Source organism: Eublepharis macularius, chromosome 4 (assembly GCF_028583425.1).
Source record: "Eublepharis macularius isolate TG4126 chromosome 4, MPM_Emac_v1.0, whole genome shotgun sequence".
In the NCBI taxonomy this organism is placed as follows: Eukaryota; Metazoa; Chordata; class Lepidosauria; order Squamata; family Eublepharidae; genus Eublepharis; species Eublepharis macularius.
In genome coordinates this window covers 30,146,852-30,174,793 of record NC_072793.1, presented here as the reverse complement: position 1 = coordinate 30,174,793, position 27,942 = coordinate 30,146,852, and the positions used below count along the sequence as shown (strand labels likewise).

Sequence of the window (27,942 nt, the reverse complement as noted above, 5' to 3'; positions counted from 1 at the left end):
CTGCTCTATGTTAATCAGAGCTGCCTTCTTTTCTTTTTGTTTAATTTTGAATTTACACTTGCCATCAAGAAGACACTGAGCTGGCACTTTGTCCACAATCCAACACAGCACTATGTCTGTGTAAACTCAGTGAGTTAAAATTGTTTAATTTTAAGCATATCTTTCTGCTGCTTGGTCAATTTCATCTGCAAATTTCTTTGTAAGCAATTACTAAAGTCAACCAAAGTGATCCCTGCTAACCATATGCACCTATTTTGGGGAGGGAAAACCATTTTTCCACAAGCAACATCTAGATATATTTGGTGTGCATGTGGACAATATGGGAAATTAATGGATAAATAAAATTTTTTTAAAAAAATTGTTGCAATTGCAGAGGAGTAAAATTCTGACATTTGCAATTCACTGAGGAAGAAGTGTAAATGAGTGAAGATGAATATTGAGACAAGAAATGCTCAGGTTACGATAAATGTGCCAGAAAGGAAAAATCTGAAACAGCCTAAAGCTCATTGCAGGAGCAAGCAGAAGACATGTTGCAGTTCAAGATGAGGAAGGATATGTCAGGCCTTAATGAGACAGGTGTCAGGGGCCACAGGTGAGCCATTAATCTAGACAGGGCCAGAGGCCAGTAGCACAGCCCAAGGCAGGCAAAACTCACAAGGGCCAGAGGCAGATAATGTAGTTCAAGACAAGTTGGAGGTCAATTTCCAAAAAGGCAACAGCACTGGAGAAAGTGGCCCAGCTGCCTTCACCAAGCGACAGAGAAAAGCAGTTCATATGGAGGAGCAAATGCTCTTCAACAGGGGTCATTTTGTAGAAAAAGAGCTGGAGGAACTCGTTAGCATAACTCATTAGCATAACTCATTAGCATATGCCACACCTCTTGCCATCACTGGAAGTGTGTCATTAGTATAACTGATTTGCATATGCCACACCCCCTGGCATCACCTATCCTGGCTGTTTTGGACCCAATCCTGGCCATTCAGGGCCGAAATTGGGCCCCAAATGGCAAAAACAGGCTGAAAATGGTGGAAAAGGGGCCCAAAATGGTCAGGATCAGGCCGTTGATGAGCGGGAGAGTGATCTACCTCCTGTCAGTGGCCCAATCCAGGCCGTTTCGGCCCCAATCCAGCCCGAAATGGGCCCAAAATGGCTGAGTCAGGTGGACGGGGCCACCTGACATGTGACCTCTTTGGGGAACTGCCGGAACTACGTTCCTGTGTGTTCCCCCTTGAAATGAGCCCTGCTCCTCGATATAGAGGGTACAGTGGACTGGGATGGCCATTAGAAATAGCTGGCTGAGTTGTTCATTGGGTAGTAGGGCTGGTTCTGTGCCCTTGGCAGTGCCCTTGAAGCACCGGTCAGTAAGGATTAAGGTAGAAACCAAGTGCTGGTGTTATAGGCATTCAGGCTCGGGGGGCCTTGCTAATGGGAAAGCTGGCATCCCTACAGGAACATGGTTCAGCCAAGAATTCTGATGTTGCGACTTCGGGTCAATATTGACAGAAGAAGGAGAGAGAGGCATTGAGAATGTTATAATAAACAATGGAGGGCATGCATTGTACTAAATGTATTTCAATCCACTCCTTATCTCGTTTATCCTTGCAAAGGCCCAGTGAGGGAGGTGCTTATTTTCAGATAGGAAATGAAAGCGGAGAGAAAATGACTTAGCCAAGGTCATCCAGTGAATCACATAGGCGCATTTAGGATATTAGTGGGGGGATGGGGGCACGAGATTTCCTTCACTAAGGCAAAGAGGGGAGGAAGCAAGACATTCAGCAAAGTTCACATTTTGCTTTTAGATATCTCATATACTCGATGTGCAGGATTATAACACCAAAAAAATCAGTGTAGCGTAAGAGCTTTTGTTGTGATTATAACCGAATTATTCAAAAAAGGCTGTTTACTCAGATAGGAGGGCTGTATTGTAAGGAGGGGATCTCAGATGATCTGCTAATGAGTTAGGAACCAGAGACCTCACCACTATGTTGTATTAGATTCCTACTAATGCTGTGTCTTTGTGAACTTGTATCTATTTACCCTATGGCATCGTTTATGGAAATGTTCCTGATACTGACTGTACTAATCTCACACTTTGTAATTCGCCTTGAATCTCAGTGAGAAAGGTGGACTGTAAATGACATAAATTAAAAAAATAAATTTTCTAACTCATAACTATAGCAATGCTATCACATTAATCAAATGGGACCCTCTTTTGTTAAGCTAAGGGATGTTTTATTATTGTATTATTTGTTTATTTTATAACAAAAGGTGTTCAGTATATAGAAGAATGGGGGTTTCTGAGGAATAATATGGGCAGCAGGCAAGTTCTCCCCGCCCCATCTTCTCTAAAAGATTCCCACCAAGCTACCATATACTCAGTCAGACTATTGGTCTATCAAGGTCTGTATTGTCTCTGACAGGCAGCTGTTCTACAAGGCCCTTCTGCATGCAAAGCAGATGCTTTTCAACTGAGCTACAGCCTCTTGGCAATGGCCATTTCCACACACGTTGAATAATCCACTTTCAATACGCTTTAGTTATCTTTTAGAAGTGGATTTTTTGTTCCACACATGGAAAATCAGTTACAAATGTTCACTAAAGCGTATTGAAAGTGGATTATTCAACGTGTGTGGAAACAGCCAATGGTTGCATGGCTGACCAGGAGCACACATTCTGGCTTCTCAAGTCCAAACGTACCCACTAGAAAACACTAGCTCCACAATGTCCCAGCTCAGAATAGAAGGTAGAATCTCATATGAAGAAGCAAAATAAAGGGTGGGTAGATAGCCACAGAAACAAGGGGGAGCAAGATGGAGGGATGAACTGTTACGCGGTGAGTTGCTAAATGGGCAACAGTAGAGGAGTGGGTGCACGGCTGGATTCATTGACGCCTTGCTTTTGATTGCAAAGAGATGGGAAGGTTGGAAGTCAGAATAAAAGATTAAAATACAGAACCCTGGAATAAACCTTTATCCAATTCTCCTCCATTGTCAGCAGCCACTTCCTCCAGCTTCCAGTACAGATGAAGATTTGCAATTACAGATAGCACTTACCCTGAGCAAACAGGAGCACGAGAAGGTATTCTCAGACCCAGGAGGTGAAAGGGCACTTTGACTTTCCTGTTCTCGACTTCACACCTCTCTAAATGGGGCAGCCTTTTGCCTAGCTTTGCATCTTCCTGAGTTAAAACTGCTCTGTCCAGAAGGAGCTCGATGTATTGTCCGTCTTCTTTGCTTTTCATATATCTCAAAATCTGATAACATTTTTGGAGTTCTAAATATTCATGTGCAATAAAATTCCATTTCTAGTTCTTATGATTGTGGAAGAAATCCTGAATCATATGAGGAATTTCACCAAGAGTGGGTAGGTTGGGGGTTTCCCTTTCTCTCCCCTCTAATCCATGACAAAATTAATCAAATTCCGGAATATACAATGCTGCAGTTTGAAAATCATATACGTTATGCAAAATAGATACATTTGTTTACCTCTGTTCATAATGTGTAGGTCAGTTCTAGGCACATTTACTTAAATGAGCTTAATGGGACTTACTTCCAAGTAAGTGTGCAAAGGGTTGCCATCTCTCTTTAGTCATGGAATTGCATGGTTTTTCAGGTGAGAGAATTCTAGACCCCATCCTGCCACAAGCTGCATCTATTCGCTTCTGTCTTCTCATTCTTCCCTGGCTGCTAACTAACTTTCACAATTCTAAAGACTAATTGTTCCGAATAGAGGACTTGGGTTATGCATAGAGAACTAAAGTTGTTGCTAAGGCATAAAGTAAGGATGGCTGCTTCCACACACGTTGAATAATCCACTTTCAATACTCTTTAGTGAACATTTGGAACTGATTTTCCATGTGTGGAACAAAAAAATCCACTTCCAAAGGATTGCTAAAGTGCATTGAAAGTGCATTATTCAACGTGTGCGGAAATGGACGATGATCTATGCCAGCAGGAAAGAAATCCTTTCTCTTTCACCTTACTACTCAATTCAGACCTGTCCATTTTGATTGCAGGAAGTTAGAGCATGGCAAGGAGAAAACTCACTGTTACAAAAGGCACTGGAAGAGAGCAACCTAAGTACAGAGAAGGAGGAGGAAGATGATAAGATGAAGAAAAGCCAGGTATTAAATGCTCAGCTGTCTGATATTTGCAGATTTATCCCCCCAGCCTCGACCCTCTACTCCTCTTAGGGTCTAGACTATTGCCAATAAAATCTGCTGATTTCAGAGTGGTTTGCATAAGGAGCCTTGGCATTTTCCATTTGAGGCATTGACCATGTTGACACTTGCTTAGCTTTAGCTAAGCAACACTGTGCACCTGTAGATCATTCTGACACTAAAGGCATGGAATAGCATGGAATCAGGTACAGAATCTTACTTCCTGAAACTCTTGAGTTAAAGGAGGAAAGACCCATCATGAGATCAAGCTCTATACCTGTGTCTGTGCAATCTCCAATTTTTGATGGCATCTGAACCAGTAATGGATTATGCATGTGTAAACCATTCATACTCTGTGTATCTGTGGACCCTAATGCATTTTATTTCTCTCTATCTTTCCAGTCTTCTGTGTTGGAGCTGGCAGACATTTTTGGACCAGCACCTGCACCTTCTACCCACACGTCAGCCGACCCATGGGATATTCCAGGTGGGGGTTATCCTCGATCAGTTGAGGTTTGGAACCATGATATGGCCTTTTCTCCTCCAGCTCTGTCCCTGTCCAGTTCTTGGGAGCCTAACAGTAAGGAGCTTTGAAGCTGTTCTCTCCTTTTCTTCCTATTCTCTCCCATTTCATTCATGCTTTTGGCCTTGCCTGTGAAAGAACAAACATGGAGATCGAGGTTAACCCACTGTTTGTTGCTTGTGTAGTTCTCCCTTTGGCTTCAGCCTGTCATCGATTAGGAACTTAGCTTAATTGAAAGCATTTGATGGATTAAAGAGATTTTTTTTTGTCCCCTCCATTAAATCAAGCTGTAGGTGCATTTAAAGCATGCTCATTATATTCAATAGAAGACCTTACTTGGGTCACAATCTTTGAAGGAGTGTTCCTTCTTCTGAAAAGACAGCAAGCCGTTGATCTAAAGCAAAAAACCAAAATGTGTTCATGGGCAAATTTATGCAGACATAACCCATTAAAACCTAGACAATTAATTAAGAACCCTTAAATCAGATGACAGCCTTAGTTCCTGCCCTCTGCTCTCCTCCGTTTTTGACTTCTCATATATCTTGCCTCATCCCACCTTTGTGCCTGATTGCATTTTAATTCACTTTGCACTCCCGCCCTAAAAATCATTGGGAGCGGAATTTTTCAAGTGTGAAACGAAAAATCCACTTCCAAACGATAGCTAAAGTGCATTGAAAGTGCATTATCCAACGTGTGCGGAATCAGCCTGACTCCTCTTTCAGATAGCAAACCCACCGTAGAGTCAACAGGAGCATCCTGGGGCCCCACTGCCGACCCCTGGGTTCCAGTATCTTCTGTGGATCCTCTTGGTCAGATGACATCATCTACTAATCAAGCATCTCCGGGGCCCTGGAATCTTCCACCCATTTCCTCTTCTGCCTCATCCTCTGATCCATGGGGAATGAAGTCCCTGTCTTCAAGTGTCTCCTCTTCAGACCCCTGGGGAAAGTCCTCACCACCTGTTCCAGTCTCCGCAGGCTCTGCTTCTACTGCCGATCCCTGGGGAGGCTGTACTGATAAGCCTTCCACAGCTAGTAAGAGAATCTTGGTTTTGTCTGTCTTTTTCAAGGCTTCTTAATGGGGGGGGGGAATCCATGGTTTTGTCCCCCCATCTTTATGTCTATCACCTAACATTTCCCCTAATGCTTCCAGTCTTTATAATGTATTACTTGCCTGCTCATCTAGGATGAGTCGTACTTGAGAGGGAAACGGTATGATGCTTTCTCTTGTCTGTTAAAGACTAAAAGCTGCTTGTATAGTTGGCTCAAGATATAGAAATGGGATCGATCACTTCATTTGTGAGGTTGGTCCTGCAGCTGTTTCTAACGCCATTCTGTCTTTAAGGCTTCTGGCTGTTTAGTAGGCAAGCAAGACAGAGAGAGAGTTGCACATGCACCTTCATGCAGCACATACCTGTGCCACGGCGAGGCTTATGGTGCAATCCCAAACAAAGTTACACCCTTTTGAGCCCATTGTCCATGGATTTAGAAGGGTGTAACACTGCTTAGGAGAGCACTGTTTGGTTCCCAAGTCCAAGTGATGCACTGGTGATGGAAAGAGAGAATGAACACCTCTCTACCACCGCTTCTTCAGGGCTCCCAAGGAGAAATTTGGGGGGAAATCCGTCCTTCTTCTTGGCTTTCCACTGCACTGTTTGGGAAGGACAAGTACGCAGAGTGATGATTGCTTCCACTTCGCCTGCACTCCTGAGTCCAGGAGAGGTAGTTATAGTGGCAGGAGAGGTACAAAGGGGTAGATGAGCGGGATCCTGAGTTTTCTTTCTGTCTTCACACATCCACAGGCAGTGCTACTTTTGACTTGTTTGCAAAACTACCAGAACAAGTGGATCAGGAAGAGCATGACAGCATCCAGGCTCCATCATCTGTGAAATCTAACAGCCCCATAGGTAAGCAAAGTTCCAACACATGCTAGGATCCAGGAGAGAGAGATGGTTATGAGAAATGTGAAGGTGGCCATGGAAACTAACTTTCTGCTTTCCTGTAGCATTTTCAGGCTTCCTGTTGCTCCTTTAATCCTGACAATCAGAAGGCAGAGGGATTTTGTACCTACCACTGTGTTTATTTCATAGTATTAATCCTAAAAATATACTCATCTGCCTTAGTAACATCTCAGCTAATCTAACATTGGTCTAACCAAACAAGTGGAAAACCACACATGGAGGAAACAAATAAATTTGTATAGTGAAGTTAATCAATGTGCAATTTACTTTCTATAATTATAACAAAATTGTTCACCGAATACATATAACTTAATCAGACAGAAATAGCACACATCAACGATCAGTCCAATGTAAGCCACTTGTACAACGACCGTCACTTCTAAGTAAACCCGTCCGCATGGCCGCCATCATTAACATATCGTCTCAGGGTGCTGTAAAAATTTGTATTGTAGATGTGTCTATTTGGGTGGATCCTTTAACTGCCCCCGAGAAGGTCTCTTGGCGAAACATCAGGCTTCTTTTGCCGGCCCTGTATGTCGGGTGGATGAGTAGCATCTTTTAGACATCCTGGTTGTTGTCAGTACCACCTAGAAGAAAAAATAAGAAAGAGATGAAAAATTAAGAGAAAAGGACTTTAATCTACTTACCTATCACCGTGGAGTCTTATCTATCAGATGTCTTCCTGATCTTTGATTCCTTTGCACCTGTTGGACTACAAAAACTACAAGGTTTACTTAGAAGTGACAGTTGTTGGTTAGGCTGAATAGTTTGGACACAGGTTGGACACTTGTCAGCTTCCCTCAAGTTTTGGTGGGAAATGTAGGCGTCCTGGTTTTACAGCTTGGCTCTCCATTACAGCTGCAAGACCAGGATGCCTACATTTCCCATCAAAACTTGAGGGAAGCTGACAAGTGTCCAACCTGTGTCAGGCGACACTTGTAGCTTGGCTCTGAGAGTGTGGGTGGAGTGAACTTTTGTTTTTAGTTACTGAGCAGAGAGAGAACATTCAGTCTGGGCAAAGCAGGCAAGCTGTGTGCAGCCTGAGGGTGTCTATGCATTTCTGAGAGAAATATTGATTCTAGTTCAGTTAGGCAACCTGTGTGGAAGCCTGAACTTTGTGTGTCTGTGAGAGAACATTCATTCTATCTGAAGCAGGCAAACTGTGTATACGCCTGAGAGAGAAAGTTACATATATATCTGTGTGATTGAACCTATGTAAGGAAACTTTAAGAACCGATAACTATCTTTAAAACCATCAAGCTTAAGTACTACTGTAAAACCAATATGTTTCTTGTAAAATTAAAGGGTTTTTTTTGGTCATCCCAGAATACATGTTATTCCTATATCCCATTCCTTTCCTCAGAGCCACATAGTCCCACAAAGGAGCCTGGCACTTGGTCATGTTATGAAAAAGGAAATTTAAATGAACTATTTTGGAATATTATTCCTGGTAGCATCAATCTACCCAGAGGGTTTAAGGAGAGGGTTAAAGGCAAAATCTAACTGAGACAGAAAGGGGGTCATAACAGTTAGAAATGAAAATGGTGGAGTTACAAGAGTGAACGATTCTGACCGAATTTGGATTTGAAGGAAAACCTGGATTCTCTCTGACGAAAACACAAAATAACACACCACCACTCCCTCTTTCTCACCTTTGCTTTTGTTGGTAGACGTGGACCTGTTCGGAGACCTTATTCCAAGCACCAAGGAGAACGGCATCAAGAATAAGGACATTTTTGATGTTACGGATTTAGGAGACTCTCTTCCTGATGCTAAGAAGGACAAAAAGGATTTCAAAACGCCAGAGACCTTTCTTGGCCCAAACGCCTCTTCCTTGGTTAATTTAGACTCCTTGGTCACAGCACCCCAGAGCTTGAAATCTCGTAATCCATTTTTGGCAGGTAGGTCATAGGAAGGGGAAATCCCTAGGAGATTCCATGTGGACTTACAGGCGGCTTGCTGGCTTTCATTTTGTACCTACCCTTGCTTGCATCCGCCTACAGCAGCTGTTTCCCATTGTACAGTCACTTCCACCAGAGAATTTCCACCCTTCCTCATTTTACTGGTTCATTTAAACACCAACATCAGTCCTGGTGGGAAAATTCAAAAGGTCACATACTAGGACTGGGTGGCTTGAAAATGTCCACAAATGAAAGGATGGATTTTGCCAGTTCTTCCTTCCTCTTGCAGACCTCCAACTCCCCCCACATGCTATTCCTAAGGGGACCCCTGTCCTGCAGAAGCAGCATTTCTGGTATCATTTGGGGCTGCAATGGGTTGGGGATGGCAAGGAAGTCCCATTATGCTGATAGAAATCCCTTCTGTTAGCAGAGATTTACTGCGAGATCCAAGACAATATTTACCATTTGCATATAAGAGCCTAAGAAGATCCTTTGTTAGATCAGGTCCATCTAGCCCAGTCCTGGCTCTCACAGGAGACAGCCAGATGCCTGGAAGGCCCATCAGTTGTAAAACTAATATCAAAGCATCCCCCTATTGTCCTAACTCTGGCTGTTTCCACACGTCTTTAAACTAGCAGGATACTCAGGGAAAGCTACTGGCTTCCTTATACAATTTTTGACGCCATCCATTTACAAAGCGCCATCATCACTGCATGCCTCTTTTGTAAACAGATGGCGTCAAAAATCACGTGAGGGAGCCCGTCAGCCTTCTGTCAGCCTTCGGTATTGCTCTATTTTAAAGAAGTGTGAAAACAGCCTTCATCAACTGTGCCTGTGTCCTTGGTGTTTACGATGCCCAGTAACTCTGCTAACTGCTAGTACTTCAGACCTTGACCAAGTATATAGGTTGCTTTCAGTGCAAGCCTAAGCAGAGATACACCCTTCTCATCCAGTAAAGTTAATTGGCTTTAAAAAGTGAAGCTCTGCTTGCAACGGCACTTTTTTCTGTGGAACTTGGCTCTTCTTGGGTAGAATTCTGAGGGCCTAAACGTTTTAGGTCTCTGACCTAGAATGGTACATGCCTAATGGAGGTTGTGATGATCTCTCTTTTTCCTTCTCCCAGGTCTCAGCACGCCTTCTCCCACCAATCCATTCAACATCACTGACCAGCCCAAACCAACTCTCAACCAGATGCGCACGAGCTCCCCAGTGCCCAGTGTAGCTGTGGGAATGTCCATGAACTCCATGTCCTACAGCACTTCCCTCCCTCTTCCGCTCAGCAGCATCCCATCGGCAATGACACTCCCAGCCTCCATGAGTGCCTTCCCTCAGGCTGGCACAAGGCCTTTCCCAGAGATACCCCAAAACTTGCCTCAACCTCTCCTACCACTGTCTGGCTCAGGTCACCCTTCTCTACCTTCTCAAGGCAGTATGAACCCTTTCCTTTGAGAAGATGCTGTCTGTATTTTGTGAACTCTCTTGTTCCTTCCTTAGCTGTTACGAAAATCTTCCCATGCCAAAGCTTCATGGCACTGGCTCGTACATTGTGATGGAGGACATTTCACCCTGGAAGCTCTTCTGCTAGATTCTGTCCAAGACAGAGACAAGCAGGCATGCACCTCCTTCCTTGAAGAGTAACCAAGGAGCCGGCACTCCGTGTTGAGCATTGGCTAGAGTCTGCTTCTGGTGGCAATAGGGACATTCCAGTCACCAGCTGGTACTCTTGATGGGCATAAAAACCAGAGATGGTCCCTTAAGAAGGGCTGTACTTTTGAGAGCCTCTGTTCTCCAGCGTTGTTTTATTCTGGTACACACAGAAATTAAGATAAAATATAAATTAACTCATAAAGATTGTTCCCACAGTGGAAAGGGTATTTTTTTTAAAGTTGCATGGTAAACACATACACTTTTGCCAAAGCTTGCAGCTACATGGCATGCAGGACAAGGATATAATCTCACTTCTAGAGATCAGGACAGCTCAGCAAGTATGGTGGGTGCTATATACAAGAGAAGAAATCACATTTCTTTTGCCAATGACACCTTCATCGGGTTGCTTGACTAAGAAAAACCTCTTTCTCAACTACAATCACCCAGTAACTATGGGAAAACTCAAAATCTGCAACTAGAAACCCCAAATTTTATGACCATAAAATGGCTTGCATAAATATTCCTTCTGTGCAGTCAAGCAAAGTATAAAGTAGGATTTGAAATGTATTGCTGGGGACCTGTAAAGAGAAGGGATACGATTCAATTTAAAAATTGTGGTGGGGGGGCATGATTATAAGACTGGACAATCTATGGAGGCATCTCTATGGCTTATAGCAGTGTGGATGATAACCTGATCATTGTGAGAAAGAGAACGGGGTAGCATGAAGAAGTGACCTCCAGCCACCTGACCACTGGAAGTTTGACCAACTCCCTCTAACTTTGAATTCTTTAACAGAAATAATTAGATGTCTGTTGAGTAACAAGAGACTTGCTTCTATAAAGCCCCAAGACTGAGGTGCTCAGAACTCTGAAGAAGACACCACTCTTCATACTAGGAGTCCACAGTTCTGGTGTCACTCAGCTTTCTGCCTGATGCTCCTCTGATTGAAATCGGATGTCCCTGCTTACTTTGAGACAAACTACTTTTCTTTTAGCATTGCACTATATTTATTTGCGGAAACTGGTTTTCCCCTTGCTGTCTTCATGAATGACCTCCTAGCTACATGCTTGACCAAAGTCTCTGTTATGAACGCATTTCCCTACATCACTGTTTCTGAACTCCAAAAGTTGGGATAACATCCCTGGAAACGAGAAACACTCGAGCAAGGACTGATCCCACAGTGCAGGACCACTGGAATAAGTAAACCAGGTGTTGTGAAGCCCTTGAGAAAAATGTGGACAGCTTTAAAGGAGGAAAATAATGGAGGCTCTTATTTGAATGAGTTCAAGCACATTTATCTGTATTAATGAGTTCAGGCAGTTCACTGGAGCTCAGACTTGCTTCAAGACCCAGATAGATACTTTAATTACTGGCTTTCATTTTTCAGTCAGTTTCTGCCACCCAGGTCCTTCCAAGATGTTATGGTATGTGTTAGAAACCAATATGCTGGAATGGAAGGAGAGTCTCTGCAGCATGAAGTTAATATCCCAGTTACCAGTTGTGTCTTAACTTTGGGTTTCAGCATGCCAGTACACATTTCATCTGCAGGACAAAATGACTCTGGAGCACTGATCCACCAATCCAGAGGTGGTATGTGGTACAATCACTGTGGCTTTAATTCCAGTGCTTAAGCATTATCACATCAGTTACCATACCAATAACAGACTTTCTGGCTATAATGGAACGTAGGAAAATCTAATACACAGTCAATAAAATGTTCAAATGTGCTTGAGGTTTCACACTTCATGACCTTCCGGGTATCAAATCCCTTCCTTTCCTTTGCACTTGAGCAAAAAGGTCCTAATCAGGGTTGCAATGAATAGCCATTAGTCATTGGGAGGTCAGGGAGCCCAAAGTGTTCATTTAGAACCCCCAAATGCTTCCCTTTGTGATCAATTTCTTCTGCTCATCTCGGATGGCATTACTGTAGCTTAAACAACAATTTCTTCTTCTGGTTATATCAGCACGATGCTGCTGCATTAAGTCACCGTGTAGTCAGTGACATTTCAGCTATGCAGTATCACAAAGACAAGAATTAGGCAATATTTGTTGCTCTCCCTATGAATGGACATTGCTACACACCATGTATTAAATTGGATTTGACTGTGTGATGCTGTCACAAAGCCAGTTCGGAGTGAGGACCATGATTCCCGCCTTTGCTCCTGTTTGCATTCTCCTGAAAAATCATGAAGATAACTTTTCACAGGGGATAAAAAGTGTTTGTAAAAAACATCTTGCCCAATTTTAGTTTAAGCCTAGTCTCAGCACTAGTTAGTGCTGTAATTTGAGGCAGTGCAGCTGGACCAAAAGCAGGCCTGAAACATAGCATAGCAGACGTGGATGGTGTTTAAGGTTTCCAAGTGGCTTGGAAAAAACTGTTCTGTTCTTTTAAGAGAGGCTTAATAGGATGTCATGAAAAGCTTCAACCATTCACATGTTCAGCCTCCATTAAAGGGACAGGAAATTTTTTCTCCATGTCAGTCAGCAACCCTAGAGCACAGCCTTCTAACTTTGGCTTCCCTTGTCAGACAGATGCAGTGCAATTCTAAGAACACTTTCCTGGGAGTAAGCTCCATTGAGGAGACTTCCTTAGGATGGAATTGTTAGTAGGTTTATCTACGATAGATGTAGAGCCTTAAGTCGCTGACCGCACTGCTGCATCTGCTGCAGCAGAACCGAGTCAGATGAATTCCAATTTCAGATGAAGTCCCTCTTCTGGATTTCAGAGCTAAGGCTGAACCTCCTAAATGCTGCAACAACAAAAATGCAGATTCTGCAGCAAGAAGTCCTTAAGTTCTTCAGACATTAAGCCTAAGTCTTGCTTTTCACTGCGCCTTTTGTGGAGGCTATAACATGTTCTCAAACTTTATGAGCTTTTGCTCGCCATTGTCAGAGGAGTGCTGTAACAGCTGGACCAACAATTTGATCCAGCAAAGCACTTTCTTAGGATGACAAATAGCTAAATTATATACTATAGTATGTGACTACAGGCAGATAGTTCTGTATTCCAAGTCTTTTTCCCCCTCTAGTATCCAATGCTATCAGAGAGGACTGAAGAAGCCAAGGCCCTTTAGTACCCCCATGAGTAATCTCCCAATTAAAATGGGGGGGGGGATGACCTGCTGATAGTGTTGCTTTAAAGAGACAAATGAAAAGCTTGCAGTTTGTGTTTTGAATTGCATTTGGCTTCCACAGAAGGGATCCTGATGTAGCTTCTCCGACTATCATTGACTAGGAAAATGACTCACTCTTTGTTGGTGAATTTATGCTATAACTATTTAAGAATACATAAGTTGTCAGAGCTGCAGAAACAATATCTGACTCTTTTCCAAATTGATGTTGAACTTGAGATACAACTAATGATTTGACATTTCATTCAAGAGGAACTGACATTTTTGTTAGCAAAAGACCTGTGAATGTTGGTCCTGGCCATCTACTGGGTGGAGAAGAGTCTCCCTGTCTATTCCTAATCCTTTCTGAAAAGTGACCATGGTATTTCCAAGGAAGTAATCATTGAATTCACACACAGAATGGGTCATTTCTAGTGGTGGGCATGAACCGAAATACGAACCAAACTTCGTCATGAACCAGGCCGTTTTTTGGTTCGCAAACCGGTGGTTCATCAGAGGGCATTTCTGACACTGCAACGATTTTTAGGCCAGTTCATTTGGTTCATTTTTGGTTCATCACTGCTAATAGTCTGACACCAATCAATCAGTTTCCTAAGCAACAGGGGGGCTGGGCTTTCTGCAGACCTGCTGCTGCCCCAGAAGTGATGTATTCACAAACCAAACGAACCAGTTCGTGAACCGGCCAATTTTCCCGGTGCCCATCTCTCGTCATTTCTAGTTGATTCCATCTGTGTTGAACTTACATTTTTGGGGGGGAAAGAATTTAGGGTTACTTTTAAAAATCACATTCACTGTATATAAGCCAGTTTTTGATGTATGTGTGTATGTACATCCATACCTTTCTGAACATGCTCATCTCCGACAATACAAGTTGCAAGATACCTATAATGCACTACTAGAAAACTGTCTCAACTGTGTTCTATCATGATGTGGTATTGAGAGCACATCTGGGCTCATAAAGTTCTGCACCTCTCTCTGACATTCATAGCAATGCAGTATACATCTACAATAAAAAGTTTGCATGTTACATGTCAAGGTGTCACATTCAAGGGCTTATATCATTTTAGATATGAGAAGAACGCTTCTCTTTATCTAGCACTCAATAAAATGGCTTGAAGCTCCAGCCAGTAATTACTGACCAAGGTGGAAGGTAGAAAATGGAAGTTGTCATGAATTCAAGTATCAAACATGGGAAAGCAGTGATAAAATTTACATTTTCCTGCAGTGATGAGTGGAAAGTGCTGTCAAGTTATAGCTGACTTACGGCGACCCCAGCTGGGGTTTTCGAGGAAAGAGGCTAACAGACATGGTTTCCCATTGCCTGCCTCTGCATAGTGATGCTCATCTTCCTTGGATGTCTCTCATTCAATTATTAACCAAGGCCGACCCTGCTTAGCTTCTGAGATCTGATGAGACTGGGCTTGCCTGGACTATCCATGTTAAGCCAGTCAAACAATAGCACAAAGGAAAAAAGGTCCGGATATGAATACATTTCTGACAACCTACATCTCTATGGCTCTTTGTGACCCAGATGCTATTTTGATGTCTCTTCACAAAAGCCTTTATTATAAATATTATTTGACAAATGCTATTCTGCTGCAGAATTTCATCCAACAAAAACTTGTCAAGAACCAAAAGAAACAAGACTGCATCCCCTGGATGTATTAGATCAGGTTATTCTAATTAGCTCTCCTTTTGCCCAGACATCAGCAAAAACCTCCTGAATGCTCAGTTCCAAGCGTATGAAAATTTAAATCTAATCATTAAGATGCTGACACATCAGTTCCGGGAAATTAATTCTCACCCAGGAACTCTTCAGCCATTTTGATTTCGTCTCTTATATTCTGATAGCAAATATGGGTGCCCGTTCGAAATGATGCATATTTTGTGCTTTCAGTTAGAAGTTTCAGAAAAAGCTGCAATATTTGGAGTTTCTGCTGTGTCCTAGCTTTCACAGGTGTAAACAACTGCTTGAAGATGCCTGTACAAGAATCACATGGCTAGCATAGGACTGGCAGAGCAGGAGGATTCTATTGTTCTAAGACTTTTGTGCCAATTGAGGTTTGTCCAGTATAGCTTCTTGGCTATTCTGTCACCCACTGTAGTGTTATTTATTTCATCTTTTATAATCCATATTCTTTGTAAGCTTAGAATAGTGGCACACACACACTATTCTAAGCTCGCAAAAATAACAAGTATACCCCGAACTAATAAAGCCAGAATGAATGCAGAAAAAACACAAACCCTTTACAAAAAAACTTTAAAAGACAGTCTAAAACTCTCAATAGGTGGTCTAAATAAAAACAATATATATAAAACCAGGTATTTAGTCCAGGAAGCAGGCAAAGAAGGGGGATCAGATTTTAAGCCTAGCACTTGATGTCATATTTTAGGTGTTCAGAAGACATTATATATAATCTTAGTAATCCTTCCAAGCTAGAGAAGAGTGTTGTAAGAAAGGCCAACATAATATTCTCAAATTGCAGAGGAGGACCCAAAATGGACAGGTGACTGGCTTAAGTGAAAGATTAAGGCTGGGGGGAATACACACTCTGCCCCATAAACTTAATTATTCATATCCTAGCTCTCAGGCATTAAAAGAATTATTTGCAAAACTTGGGACATTATGTACATGAAAAAAATAAATGAGGGAAAGTCTAGGCCTGATAAACATCTCTGAAATGATGTTAAATCTAGATGTTAAAAACTGGAATTCTAACCGGTTAATCTTCTAACTAGGTCTTGGGTATAAATCTGTAATTTGAGCAACACAGAGCCAAGCTACAAGTGATGAATTACACTTGTCTGGCAAGTGAACAGACTCACGTGTATTCCTCCCTGTTCACTTGCCGTTCACTTGCGCTCCACTTGATCAAGTGGAGCGAACAGGGAGGAATACACGCGAGTCTGATCACTTGCCAGGCAAGTGTAATTCATCACTTGTAGCTTGGCTCACAGTTAATAAAAACAGCAGTTAGAATGGGGCTTTGATTCCTTAAGCAGTTTCCTGCTCCTACCTATCCCAGCATCCCAGCTCATGCTTCTCTCGGCAATTTGCTTACACTTAATTTACACTTTGCGAGCAGTACATGATCTTTTTTTCTTGCAGAATATACAAAAGCTCTAATTAAGACTAAGTTTATATCACTCTGCTACAAATGCCTACCAATAAGAAAAACATGCATGTCTAAATAGACAATTTTCCCTCTGCAGGTACCGCGCTAATAACGTACTTTGCCTCCCACTATCCTTTTTCAAAAAACAATCTAGTAAAATTATCCTATTTATTTTTGTGGGTATATTTCCCTCCTTTCCTCAGCCGCACAAATGAGGAATCAATGATCAAAAGTCAACAAGGCACAGGAGGAGGTTAATGTGAAAGAGCTCTTAATGTAAGTTGAAGTTCCTAGTAGGATAGCTGAATGTAAAAGATATCAACGGTTGTTCAAAGGTAGAGAACGGTGAGCTGTTAATTGAATATGAAGGTTTCTTCAGAGTGAGCTTGGAGTGGAATGAACCTCCTTCAGGCTTTCTAAAAATGAGAAGGGATGTTGTAGGTATCTACCAATTTTTATTATTTTTCTCCACCAGAGTTTCTCTGTTTGGTGCAAGGCATCCCACACCACGCAGAGCTGCCAAAAAATACAATACAGGCTGGCAGGGGATAGCTAGAGTGCTTTTCAAGCCGTCATCTCCTGCACAATAAATATTTTATTTGCAAAATCATTTCCCACTGCACACATTTTCAAATAGCCAGATAATAGCTTGTGGTACAAAGAAAGTATGGCTGTGATCTGTGGGTACACTTTCTTGCCCACTAGGCTGACTAATGTCAATCCTAAATGTATTTACTTAAATGGAAAGCAACCAGGAGTTTGAATGGATGGAGCCAGCTGGCAGGCAGTGCCGTGCCTTCTGCTTTTGCAGCTGCTGGTTTGAGTCCCTGGTGGGCTGTCCCTGCAGGAGAGGATGGGAGACGGCATCTTTAACACTGAAAGGACAGGGCTAGCAACTCAGTAGAACAACACATGCTTCTGCATACACTTGATTCCGGGTTTGATCCTCAGCATTTCTCCTAAATGGCCTGCGTGGGAAAGACCTGGGTTCAATACCAGAAAAAAATCCAGGACATGCGCATCAAGATCTTGCTGGGTAGCGACTTTGTAGTGAAGAACCAATATATATGTTGTAAATGCTCTGCATTGTGCATAAGAATGCATGTGCTCTCTGCCACTACAGTAAGAGGCACAGAGAGGTTGCTGGAGCTTTTTTGTAGCCTGCATTTGGTGAGCCTGTATGCACTCTGTTGGCCACTTACTACCACCACACAGATGACCCAGCTGATCTAGAGCAGACTGAGACAGCAAGCCTAAGCAGGTCTACTCAGAAGCAAGTCCAGTTTTATTTAATGGAGCTTACTCCCAGGAAAGTATTCTTACAATTGCTGCCAGACTGTAGGGGCACAAACTAGACACATGGCAACCCTAGCTACCAATCACCATTGAAGGGTCTAAACCATGAGGTCCCTGAAGTGGTGGCTAGAGCTTGCCTCTGCTTGCTCCTGGCCACCAGTGGCCCACCAGGAAATTTCCCTATAAGTTAAATGTCCAGCCTGCCCCTGCTGCCTTATACCTTGAATGGTTTTGTCAAGCTGAAATGGCCCCAGGGGGTTACTTGTCCCATTTTGATTGGCACATGCATGAAATACAGCATATGCTGCTCTGAAATGTGGCAAAAAACTCCTGTGGAGCTGTTTGGGCTTAGGGAAAAGTGTGGGGAGTGGGAGGCAGGAACCTCTCTCCCACACCTCAGTCCTCAGCCAAATCCGGCCCCTGCAGACCTCTCAAATGCCCTTCCTCATAGCTGCTGTGTAGCTGTGGGGAAAGTGAACTGGAAGCAGTTAAGCCAGATCTAGGGGTGTGCACTTCAGGAATCCGATTCAGGTAAAATACCCAAATCGGATGTGATCCGAAAAGCTTTGGGATTTCCGAAACAGGGCCAGCATGCTTTGGGTTTAAATGGCCGTTTCCCTGCCGCTGTGAGCAGCAGGGAAAGGAGCATTTAAAGCCCTGAATCAGCTGCTCATCGGGGGCTTCCCCAACAAGCGACTGAGTGTGGGCGCTGCTGTCAAGGCCAGGAAACTCCTCGGCCCCGTCAGTGGTGGGCGAACGAGGCGGCGGGGAGGCTGCAGGCTTAAGCCTGCAACCTCCCCACCGGGCGCTCCGTTCGCCCGCTGATGTCGGGGCCGAGGAGTTCCTTGGCCCCGACACCAGTGGGCGAACGAGGCGGCAGGGATGCAGGCATAAGCCTGCACCTCCCTGCCAGGCACTCCGCAGCCGAGCAAAAGTAAGTGGGGGGGGGGGTTGGGTGTTGTGGGGTTTTTAAAGGGCCCTGCTGCTTGCAAGTGGCAGGACAGGGTCCTTTAAACTATCAGCTGGCAGGTGGCAGGGGGGAATCCCCCCTGCCGCCTGCTAGCTGATAGGGAGGGGGGGCTAAGTGGGGGTGGGGGGTGGGGTGCTAGAAAACCTAGCCCCCTGAATCACTTTGGAATGCTCTGAATCTTTACGGAGCATTCCAAAGCGATTCAAATACCTGAATCTGAAGTGGCTTGCTGCTTCGGGCTTTCGGTATTTCCAAATGGTTTTCCTGCTTCGGGTAAACACGAAGCAGGAAATCCGAGTATTTCCAGCGTGCACACCCCTAGCCAGACCTCACCTGTTACAAAACGTAACGTGTGCTTCGGCTCTGGAAGTTTTAGACAAACTGAGAGCAGCTTTCTCCTTTTGTAGCCCACTAGGGAAGAATTGAAAATGCAACAGTTATTGAAAGAGAAGTAGGAGGAGCAGAGGGTGTATTATTGCTGCTTGAGCAAAGTCAAAGTCTCAGATAGCTGTGGAACATGGCAGCTGTCTTTCTCTAAAACATCTTCTTGAAGTGGCTTATGATAGTCCTGTCAGAAAAAGGGGGAAGGTAAGGGTTGGAGTTTTTCCTGTCCTCCATGTCCGAGTGTTTTGCTCAAAACCTGAGAACTGCATACTGCATCTAACTCCCAGTGATAACTGTAGTAAAATGGAAGAGTTAACTGGAACCTAATTATGGGTTGGAAACTAGATTGTTCTCTTATTTTTTTGTCTCTGTGTTAGTTCATTGTTGGTTGAGAATAAAGCAGTGTTACATTCAGCACCTCTTGTGAGCACAGAAATTTATTGTATTACCACAGAGTGATTACAAAAATAACCACTAAGTTGGTTTCTGTCAGAGCTGGTTAAGAGCTTGAGGGTGCTCATGCCTTGAGGTATGAAAAGCAGTTTGGTTCAGTGGCCACGATCTCCTTGTATCAGCTGCATCTGGTTCTCCACTCTCTCCTTTCTTAAAACTCAGCAGATTTGGCCATGCTTTTTGTAACCTCGTGGTTGGATTACTGCAATATCCTGTGCTGGGCTGCCCTTGAAGACAACCCCAAAGGTACAGTTTATCCAGAATGCAGCAACCCAATTGTAGTCAGAGACAAGTCAATGGGAATATAAGCTGCCCATTTTGAAACTAATAATAACATTCAATTTATATACCGCCCTTCAGGACAACTTAATGTCCATTCAGAGCGGTTTACAAAGTATGTTGTTATTATCCCCACAACAATCACCCTGTGAGGTGGTGGGGTTAAGAGAGCTCTGAGGGAACTGTGACTGACCCAAGGTCACCCAGCTGGCTTCAGGCGGAGGAGTGGGGAATCAAACCCAGTTCTCCAGATTAGAGTCCTGCCACTGCTGGTTTGTTTCCCGTTTAATTCCAGTTTAATCAGGGCTTTTTTTCAGCAGGAACACGGGGAAACAGAGTTCCGGAACCTCTTGAAAATGGTTACATGGCTGGTGGCCCCACCCCCTAACCTCCAGGCAGAGGGGAGTTTAGATTGCCCTCAATCTAAACTCCCCTCAGTCTGGAGATCAGGGGGTGGGGCTACCAGCCATGTGACCATTTTCTCCGAGGGCAACCCACTGAGTTCTGCCACCTCTTTTCCCAGAAAAAAAGCCGAGTTTAATTCATTAAAGGGATGTACTAAAACGAATGACAGGATTGCCCATTGGAAATAATGGGAGAGACTTGAATGCCCATAGGAAATAATGGGAAACTGGAATGCCCATTGACTTGCATGGGCTCCATTGAAACACATTAGAGCAAAAAAAGAGGTGCAAAGAAAACGTGGAATGGATTTTGAAGGAAAGTGTCTGGGCTCAGATAACCTGTTCTGGGACTGGATTGACAGGCCCCATGCTGGAATGACGGCCCCTGGGTGTACCAGAAGGGCTCTGGGACTGGAATGACAGGCCCCTGACTGGAATAACGGCCCCTGGGTGTGCCAGAAGGGCTCTGGGACTGGAATGACAGGCCCCAGACTGGAATGACGGCCCCTGGGTGTGCCAGAAGGGCTCGGGGACTGGAATGACAGGCCTCTGACTGGAAGGACGGGCCCTGGGTGTGCCAGAAGGGCTCTGGGACTGGAACAACAGGCTCTGTGCTGGAATGACGGCCCCTGGGTGTGACAGAAGGGCTCAGCGACTGGAATGACGGGCCCTGGGTGTGCCAGAAGGGCTCGGGGACTGGAATGACAGGCCCCTGACTGGAATGACAGCCCCTGGGTGGGCCAGAAGGGCTCGGGGACTGGAATGACAGGCCCCTGACTGGAATGACGACCCCTGGGTGTGACAGATGGGCTCTGGGACTGGAATGACAGGCCCCTGACTGGAATGACGGGCCCTGGGTGTGACAGAAGGGCTCGGGGACTGGAATGACAGGCCCCATGCTGGAATGACGGCCTCTGGGGGTGTCAGAAGGGATCTGGGACTGGAATGACAGGCCCCTGACTGGAATGACGGGCCCTGGGTGTGACAGAAGGGCTCGGGGACTGGAATGACAGGCCCCATGCTGGAATGACGGCCTCTGGGGGTGCCGGAAGGGATCTGGGACTGGAATGACAGGCCCCTGACTGGAATGACGGGCCCTGGGTGTGACAGAAGGGCTCGGGGACTGGAATGACAGGCCCCTGACTGGAATGACGGGCCCTGGGTGTGACAGAAGGGCTCGGGGACTGGAATGACAGGCCCCATGCTGGAATGACGGCCTCTGGGGGTGCCAGAAGGGCTCTGGGACTGGAATGACAGGCCCCTGACTGGAATGATGGTCCCTGGGTGTGACAGAAGGGCTTGGGGACTGGACTGACAGGCCCCATGCTGGAATGACGACCCCTGGGTGTGCCAGAAGGGCTCTGGGACTGGAATGACAGGCCCCTGACTGGAATGACAGGCCCTCGGTGTGCCAGAAGGGCTCTGGGACTGGAATGACAGGCCCCAGACTGGAATGACGACACCTGGGTGTGCCAGAAGGGCTCTGGGACTGGAATGACAGGCCCCTGATTGGAATGACGGGCCCTCGGTGTGCCAGAAGGGGTCGGGGACTGGAATGACAGGCCCCTGACTGGAATGACGGCGTCTGGGTGTGCCAGAAGGGCTCGGGGACTGGATTAACAGGCCCCATGCTGGAATGATGGGCCCTGGGTGTGCCAGAAGGGCTCAGGGACTGGAATGACAGGCCCCTGCCTGGAATGACGGGCCCTGGGTGTGCCAGAAGGGCTCTGGGACTGGAATGACAGGAACCTGACTGGAATGACGGCCCCTGGGTGGGCCAGAAGGGCTCTGGGACTGGAATGACAGGCCCCTGACTGGAATGAAGGGCCCTGGGTGTGACAGAAGGGGTCTGGGACTGGAATGACAGGTTCTATGCTGGAATGACGGACCCTGGGTGTGCCAGAAGGGCTCTGGGACTGGGATAACAGGCCCCTGACTGGAATGACGGCCCGTGGGTGTGATAAATTATGTCTTGGCTCCTTGCTAATGCTATTTCTTTAAACTTGAAAATATTTGTCGTATGGTACTCTATCGTATCAGGACAAGCTTTACTGTATATTACCTCCACTGACCTATCAAAATCTGCACAAAAAAGTTAACTCATTCAGCCCCTACTCCTCATAAAGGAACTAATTCCAGTAAGAAACAACTGGGCAACAAAATGGAAAGCATTCCAGAGTCAAGTAATTGTTTTTTTCCCCATTTCCTTGCAAGCCGTATAATTGGGGAAGGGGGGAATCAATCCAAACTTTAAAAAAAACCCAGTTTAATATGTCACTAGCAGTTTGTGCTACCCAGCAGTATTGAGGTTCGAGGGGGGGGACATTTTCTCTTGCTCCCAATAAAGACAGGCCCTTGATTTTGCACTTTTGTTCAACAGGCCCAAATGAGTTCACTTTTCACTGGGTCTCTCAGAGGCTGTACATATATCATGTTTTTTGATTTAGCATTTGGTATGAAAATTGCTTTCTTATTAATTTGAGTTCAATAGTTTTTGTTATCAACATTATATTGCCTTTTCAATGGGTGGTGGGTAGGGGGTGAAGTTTTGTTATTTTATACTAGAAACAGAGCCCGTTGTGCAAATAAATAGAATGGGCTCTAGAAAGCTGGGGCTGCGGAGGGCTGGTGGGAAGTTGTGGTTAGAAAGGGCTGGCAGGTGGGGGGCAAGGTGGGTCTGGGGAGAGGTGAGAAGTAGGAGGGGTCTGGGGAGGGATGGCAGGTATGGAGGCAATGGAGGTTTGGGGAGGGCTGAGAGGCAGGAGGGGTGTGGAGAGGAATGACAGGTAGGGAGGCAATGAGGTTTTGGGGAGGTCTGAGAGTCAGTTGGGGTGTGGAGAGGAAAGGCAGGTAGGGAGGCAATGGGTGTTTGGGAAGGGGTCAGAGGCAGGTGGGGTGTGGAAAGGAAATGCATGGAGGGAGGCAATGGGTGTTTGGGAAGGGGTCAGAGGCAGGTGGGGGTGGGGAGAGTAATGGCAGTTAGGGAGGCAATGGGGTTTTGGGGAGGGCTGAGAGCCAGGTGGGGTGTGGAGGGGAAAGGCAGGCAGGTAGGCAATGGGGTTTTGGGGAGGGCTGAGAGCCAGGTGAGGTGTGGAGGGGAAAGGCAGGTAGGGAGGCAATGGGGTTTTCGGGAGGGGTCAGAGGCAGGTGGGGTGTGGAAAGGAAAGGCAGGGAGGGAGGCAATGGGGGTTTGGATCGGAGAGCGGAGTGCCGTGGCTCCAGAGGCCTTGCAGGGCGGTGGCACTCCGCTCACGCCGCCTTTCCCCGGGCCCAAGGAGAGTGGAGAACTGCTGCCCTGCGAGGCCCCAGGAACCGTGTGCACTGCTCTCCTCGAACCGGGTTGAGACGCCGCGAGAGGAGCACCGCTGCCATGCAAGGCCCCGGGTCTTTGCAGAGTGGCGTGCCCGGCTCCGGCAGGGCTGACATGGCAGCGGGTGCTTTGCCCTCGTCCTGTCCCTGCCGAAAGCAGCGCTGCGCGGTTCTGGCAGGGGTCAGAGGGCAGCAGGCTTCTCTCCTGCCACGGCTCCCCTGAGGCTTTCTGACATGCTGCCCTAGCTGCCCTTCCTGCGCCACCGCGGGAAGGGCTGAGAGTGCCACCGCCCTCCGAACGGGCTGCGAAACCCGCGGCATCGAGTGGCACCCTCCAGAAGCGGCCTGCCTGGTGCACTTACTGGTGCATCGGAAACCCGCTAAGGGAATTATAAAGTAGGACTAGCAACAAAGCCCGTTGTGGGGGGGAAAAACCAACAGGCTCTAGAAAGGGCAGGGCAGGCGGGGCAGGCATTTCCTCTTCTGCCCTGTGCTGCGCCCCCTTCGCAGTCGCGTGGTGCCCGCTCAGAGTTCAACACGGGGAGAATCTGCGCATGGATTTGGAGCGATGCGCGTTCTCGGCCTGGGGGAAGCGCAGGCAGCAAGAGCTTCGAAGTGGGCGGGACAGGGTAAAAGACAGAACGAGACGGAACAGGCCGGAACGGGCACAAAAGAAATGCCAGTGCTACAAAAAAGAGGGGGATGTGTTAGAGACACTCCAGAGCAATATTTTAGAAATGAAAACTCTGGACTGGCAGCCTTTAATTAACCCATTCCATGCCAAAAAGCTCCCGGAACAGCACAAAACAGCCCGGAATGGGCACTAAAGAAATGCCAGTGCCACAAAAAACAGTGGGATGTGTTAGAGACACTCCAGAACAATATTGTAGAAATGAAAACTCTGGACTGCCCCGCTTTTATTAACCCGTTCCATGCCAAAAAGCTCCTGGAACAGCACAAAACAGCCCGGAATGGGCACTAACGAAATGCCAGTGCCACAAAAAACAGTGGGATGTGTTAGAGACACTCCAGAGCAATATTTTAGAAATGAAAACTCTGGACTGGCACCCTTCAATTAACCCTTTCTATGCCAAAAAGCTCCCGGAACAGCACAAAACAGCCCGGAACGGGCACTAAAGAAATGCCAGTGCTACAAAAAACAGTGAGATGTATTAGAGCCAATCCAGAACAATATTTTAGAAATGAAAACTCTGGACTGGCACCCTTCAATTAACCCGTTCCATGCCAAAAAGCACGGAACGGCACTAAAGAAATGCCAGTGCCACAAAAAACAGTGGGATGTGTTAGAGACACTCCAGAGCAATATTTTAGAAATGAAAACTCTGGACTGCCCTGCTTTTATTAACCCGTTCCATGCCAAAAACCTCCCGGAACAGCACAAAACAGCCCGGAATGGGCACTAACGAAATGCCAGTGCCACAAAAAACAGTGGGATGTGTTAGAGACACTCCAGAACAATATTGTAGAAATGAAAACTCTGGACTGCCCCGCTTTTATTAACCCGTTCCATGCCGAAAAGATCCCGGAACAGCACAAAACAGCCCGGAACAGGCACTAAAGAAATGCCAGTGCCACAAAAACCAGTGGGATGTGTTAGAGACACTCCAGAACAATATTTTAGAAATGAAAACTCTGGACTGGCACCCTTCAATTAACCCTTTCCATGCCAAAAAGCTCCCGGAACAGCACAAAACAGCCCGGAACGGGCACTAAAGAAACGCCAGTGCTACAAAAAACAGTGGGATGTGTTAGAGCCATTCCAGAACAATATTTTGGAAATGAAAACTCTGGACTGGCACCCTTCAATTAACCCGTTCCATGCCAAAAAGCCCGGAATGGCACAAAACAGCCCGGAATGGGCACTAAAGAAATGCCAGTTTTAGAGACACTCCAGAACATCATCTTCAAGGCCTGTCCATCATCTTCAAGGCCTCCTGGAGGACTGGGGATGTGCCACAAGATTGGAGAAGAGCGAATGTTATCCCAATCTTTAAGAAAGCGAGGAAGGATGACCCGGGAAACTACAGGCCAGTCAGTCTGACTTCTGTTGCTGGGAAAATATTAGAACAGATTTTAAAGGGATCAATTTGTAAGCATCTGAAGGACCGCTCAGTGATCTGAGGAAGTCAGCATGGTTTTGTTCCTAACAGATCCTGCCAGACCAACCTGGTTTCCTTCTTTGATCGAGTGACCAGCTTGCTGGATCGGGGGAACTCTGTTGACGTGATTTATCTGGATTTCAGTAAAGCTTTTGATAAGGTCCCCCATGACGTTCTGATGGGCAAACTGGAAGACTGTGGAGTAGTCTATAGGACAGTTCGGTGGATAGGGAACTGGTTGGAGGACCGCACTCAAAGAGTGGTGGTCAACGGCGTTTCATCAGATTGGAGGGAGGGGTAGCAAACACCCAAGAAGATAGAATTAAAATTCAACAAGACCTGAATACTCTGGAGAAGTGGGCAGCTGTGAATAGGATGCAATTCAACAAAGACAAGTGCACAGTATTACATCTGGGCCACAAAAATGAGAAGCACAAATACTGGATGGGGGATACACTTCTGGGCAGTAGTATATGTGAAAGGGATCTTGGGGTAAGAGTGGACTGTAAACTGAATATGAGCAGTCAGTGTGATGCGGTGGCAAAAAAGGCTAATTCAATCCTGGGTTCTATCAAAGGGGCCATAGCATCGAAATCGCAGGAGGTCATAGCCCCTCTCTATACTGCCTTGGTCAGGCCGCACCTGGAGTACTGTGTGCAGTTCTGGAGGCCTCACTTCAAAAAGGATGTGGGTGCAGAGGAGAGCGACGAGGATGATCAGGGGTCTGGAGACTGAGCCCTACGAGGAAAGGCTGAGGGCCTTGGGAATGTTTAGTTTGGAGAAAAGGAGGTTGAGGGGGGACATGATTGCTCTCTTTAAATATTTGAAAGGCTGTCATTTGGAGGAGGGCAGGGAGCTGTTCCAGTTGGCAGCAGAGGGTAGGACGCGAAGCAATGGGCTAAAACTACAAAGGTACCGACTGGATATTAGGAAAACTTTTTCACCGTCAGAGTAGTTCAAAAGTGGAATTAGCTGCCTAGGGAGGTGGTGAGCTCCCCCTCACTGGCAGTTTTCAAGAAGAGGCTGGATGAATACTTGTCAGAGATGCTTTAGGCTGATCCTGCACTGGGCAGGGGGTTGGACTAGATGGTCTGTATGGCCCCTTCCAACTCTATGATTCTATGAGAAATGAAAACTGTTTTAGTTTTAGTGCCGGAACGGGCACTAAAGAAAGGCCACTGCCACAAAAAAGAGGGGGATGTGTTAGAGACACTCCAGAGCAATATTTTAGAAATGAAAACTCTGGACTGGCACCCTTTAATTAACCCATTCCATGCCAAAAAGCTCCCGGAACAGCACAAAACAGCCCGGAACAGGCACTAAAGAAATGCCAGTGCCACAAAAACCAGTGGGATGTGTTAGAGACACTCCAGAACAATATTTTAGAAATGAAAACTCTGGACTGGCACCCTTCAATTAACCCTTTCTATGCCAATATGCTCACGGAACAGCACAAAACAGACTGCTTTTTTCTGCAGACTCGGGACTGAAAGCACACCCAGACCATGTTTTTCACTTCCCTCCACCCCAACAATTATCTGTTGGTAGCCTGGGACTTAGCCTCAGGCGAAGAGGAGTTACCTGGCTGGATGCTCCAAGTAACAATAAAAAAATATGTCCTATTTTTTCAGTTATTTGTTTATTTATTTGAAAAAAAAATTAAGAGATGTCCGATTAATATATATAATAAACCAAAAAAAGGAATCCACTTTAAGGATTACTTCCCATAGACCAATTCAGTTAGAGGGTCAAAATGAAGGTGAGTGCAAAAATGATGCGAAGGGTGTGTGTGTTTGTACAGTGAACAGTGGATTAATGTGAACAAAATCAGTGATGCAAAAATTCGTGACAGCTTGGTTGGAAAGCTGCATGAAATATTGGTATCTGAAGAGGGGTTTGACTAAAGTGTCAGCAGGTGCTTGGAGAGACGGTTCAAGCATACATGAGGGAACAGCAGAGCTGATTTGAAGAGAAGGAGACTGGGTAAGGTTGCAACCTCCAGATAGAGCCTGGAGTTCTCCTGGAATTACAGCTGATCTCCAGATAAGAGAGATCAACTCCCCTGGAATAGCTGCTTTGGAGGGAGGACTCTATGACATTATATGCCACCGAGGTTCCTTTCCTTCCTAAACCACACCATCCTCTGATATTACCCCTAAATCTGCTGGCACAAGCAGGAGTCAGCAACTGTAAGACTGGGGAGGCTGAGGATGGTGAAGCAGCAAATATCATACTCTAGAATGTAACAGATAAAGGGCTTCTAAGCAAGATCACGTTTGCCATTATGGC

General features: G+C 45.7%; 1 protein-coding gene across 4 annotated transcripts in view; it reads left to right on the top strand.

The window, feature by feature from the left end:
* Positions 1-10,394, top strand: part of EPN3 (epsin 3) — a 44,436-nt gene extending 34,042 nt beyond the window's left edge. For 2 of the 4 annotated variants that reach the window (XM_054975244.1, XM_054975243.1), the window contains 7 exons: positions 2,995-3,078; positions 4,016-4,123; positions 4,562-4,646; positions 5,405-5,716; positions 6,484-6,588; positions 8,313-8,543; positions 9,667-10,394. In XM_054975244.1, coding sequence (XP_054831219.1) covers positions 2,995-3,078; positions 4,016-4,123; positions 4,562-4,646; positions 5,405-5,716; positions 6,484-6,588; positions 8,313-8,543; positions 9,667-9,992 — 1,251 coding nt within the window. In that variant the 3' untranslated portion in view covers positions 9,993-10,394. The remainder of the gene's footprint in view (positions 1-2,994; positions 3,079-4,015; positions 4,124-4,561; positions 4,647-5,404; positions 5,717-6,483; positions 6,589-8,312; positions 8,544-9,666) is intronic. The other 2 variants (XM_054975245.1, XM_054975246.1) reach the window with 2 other exon arrangements.
* Positions 10,395-27,942: the final 17,548 nt, after the last annotated feature.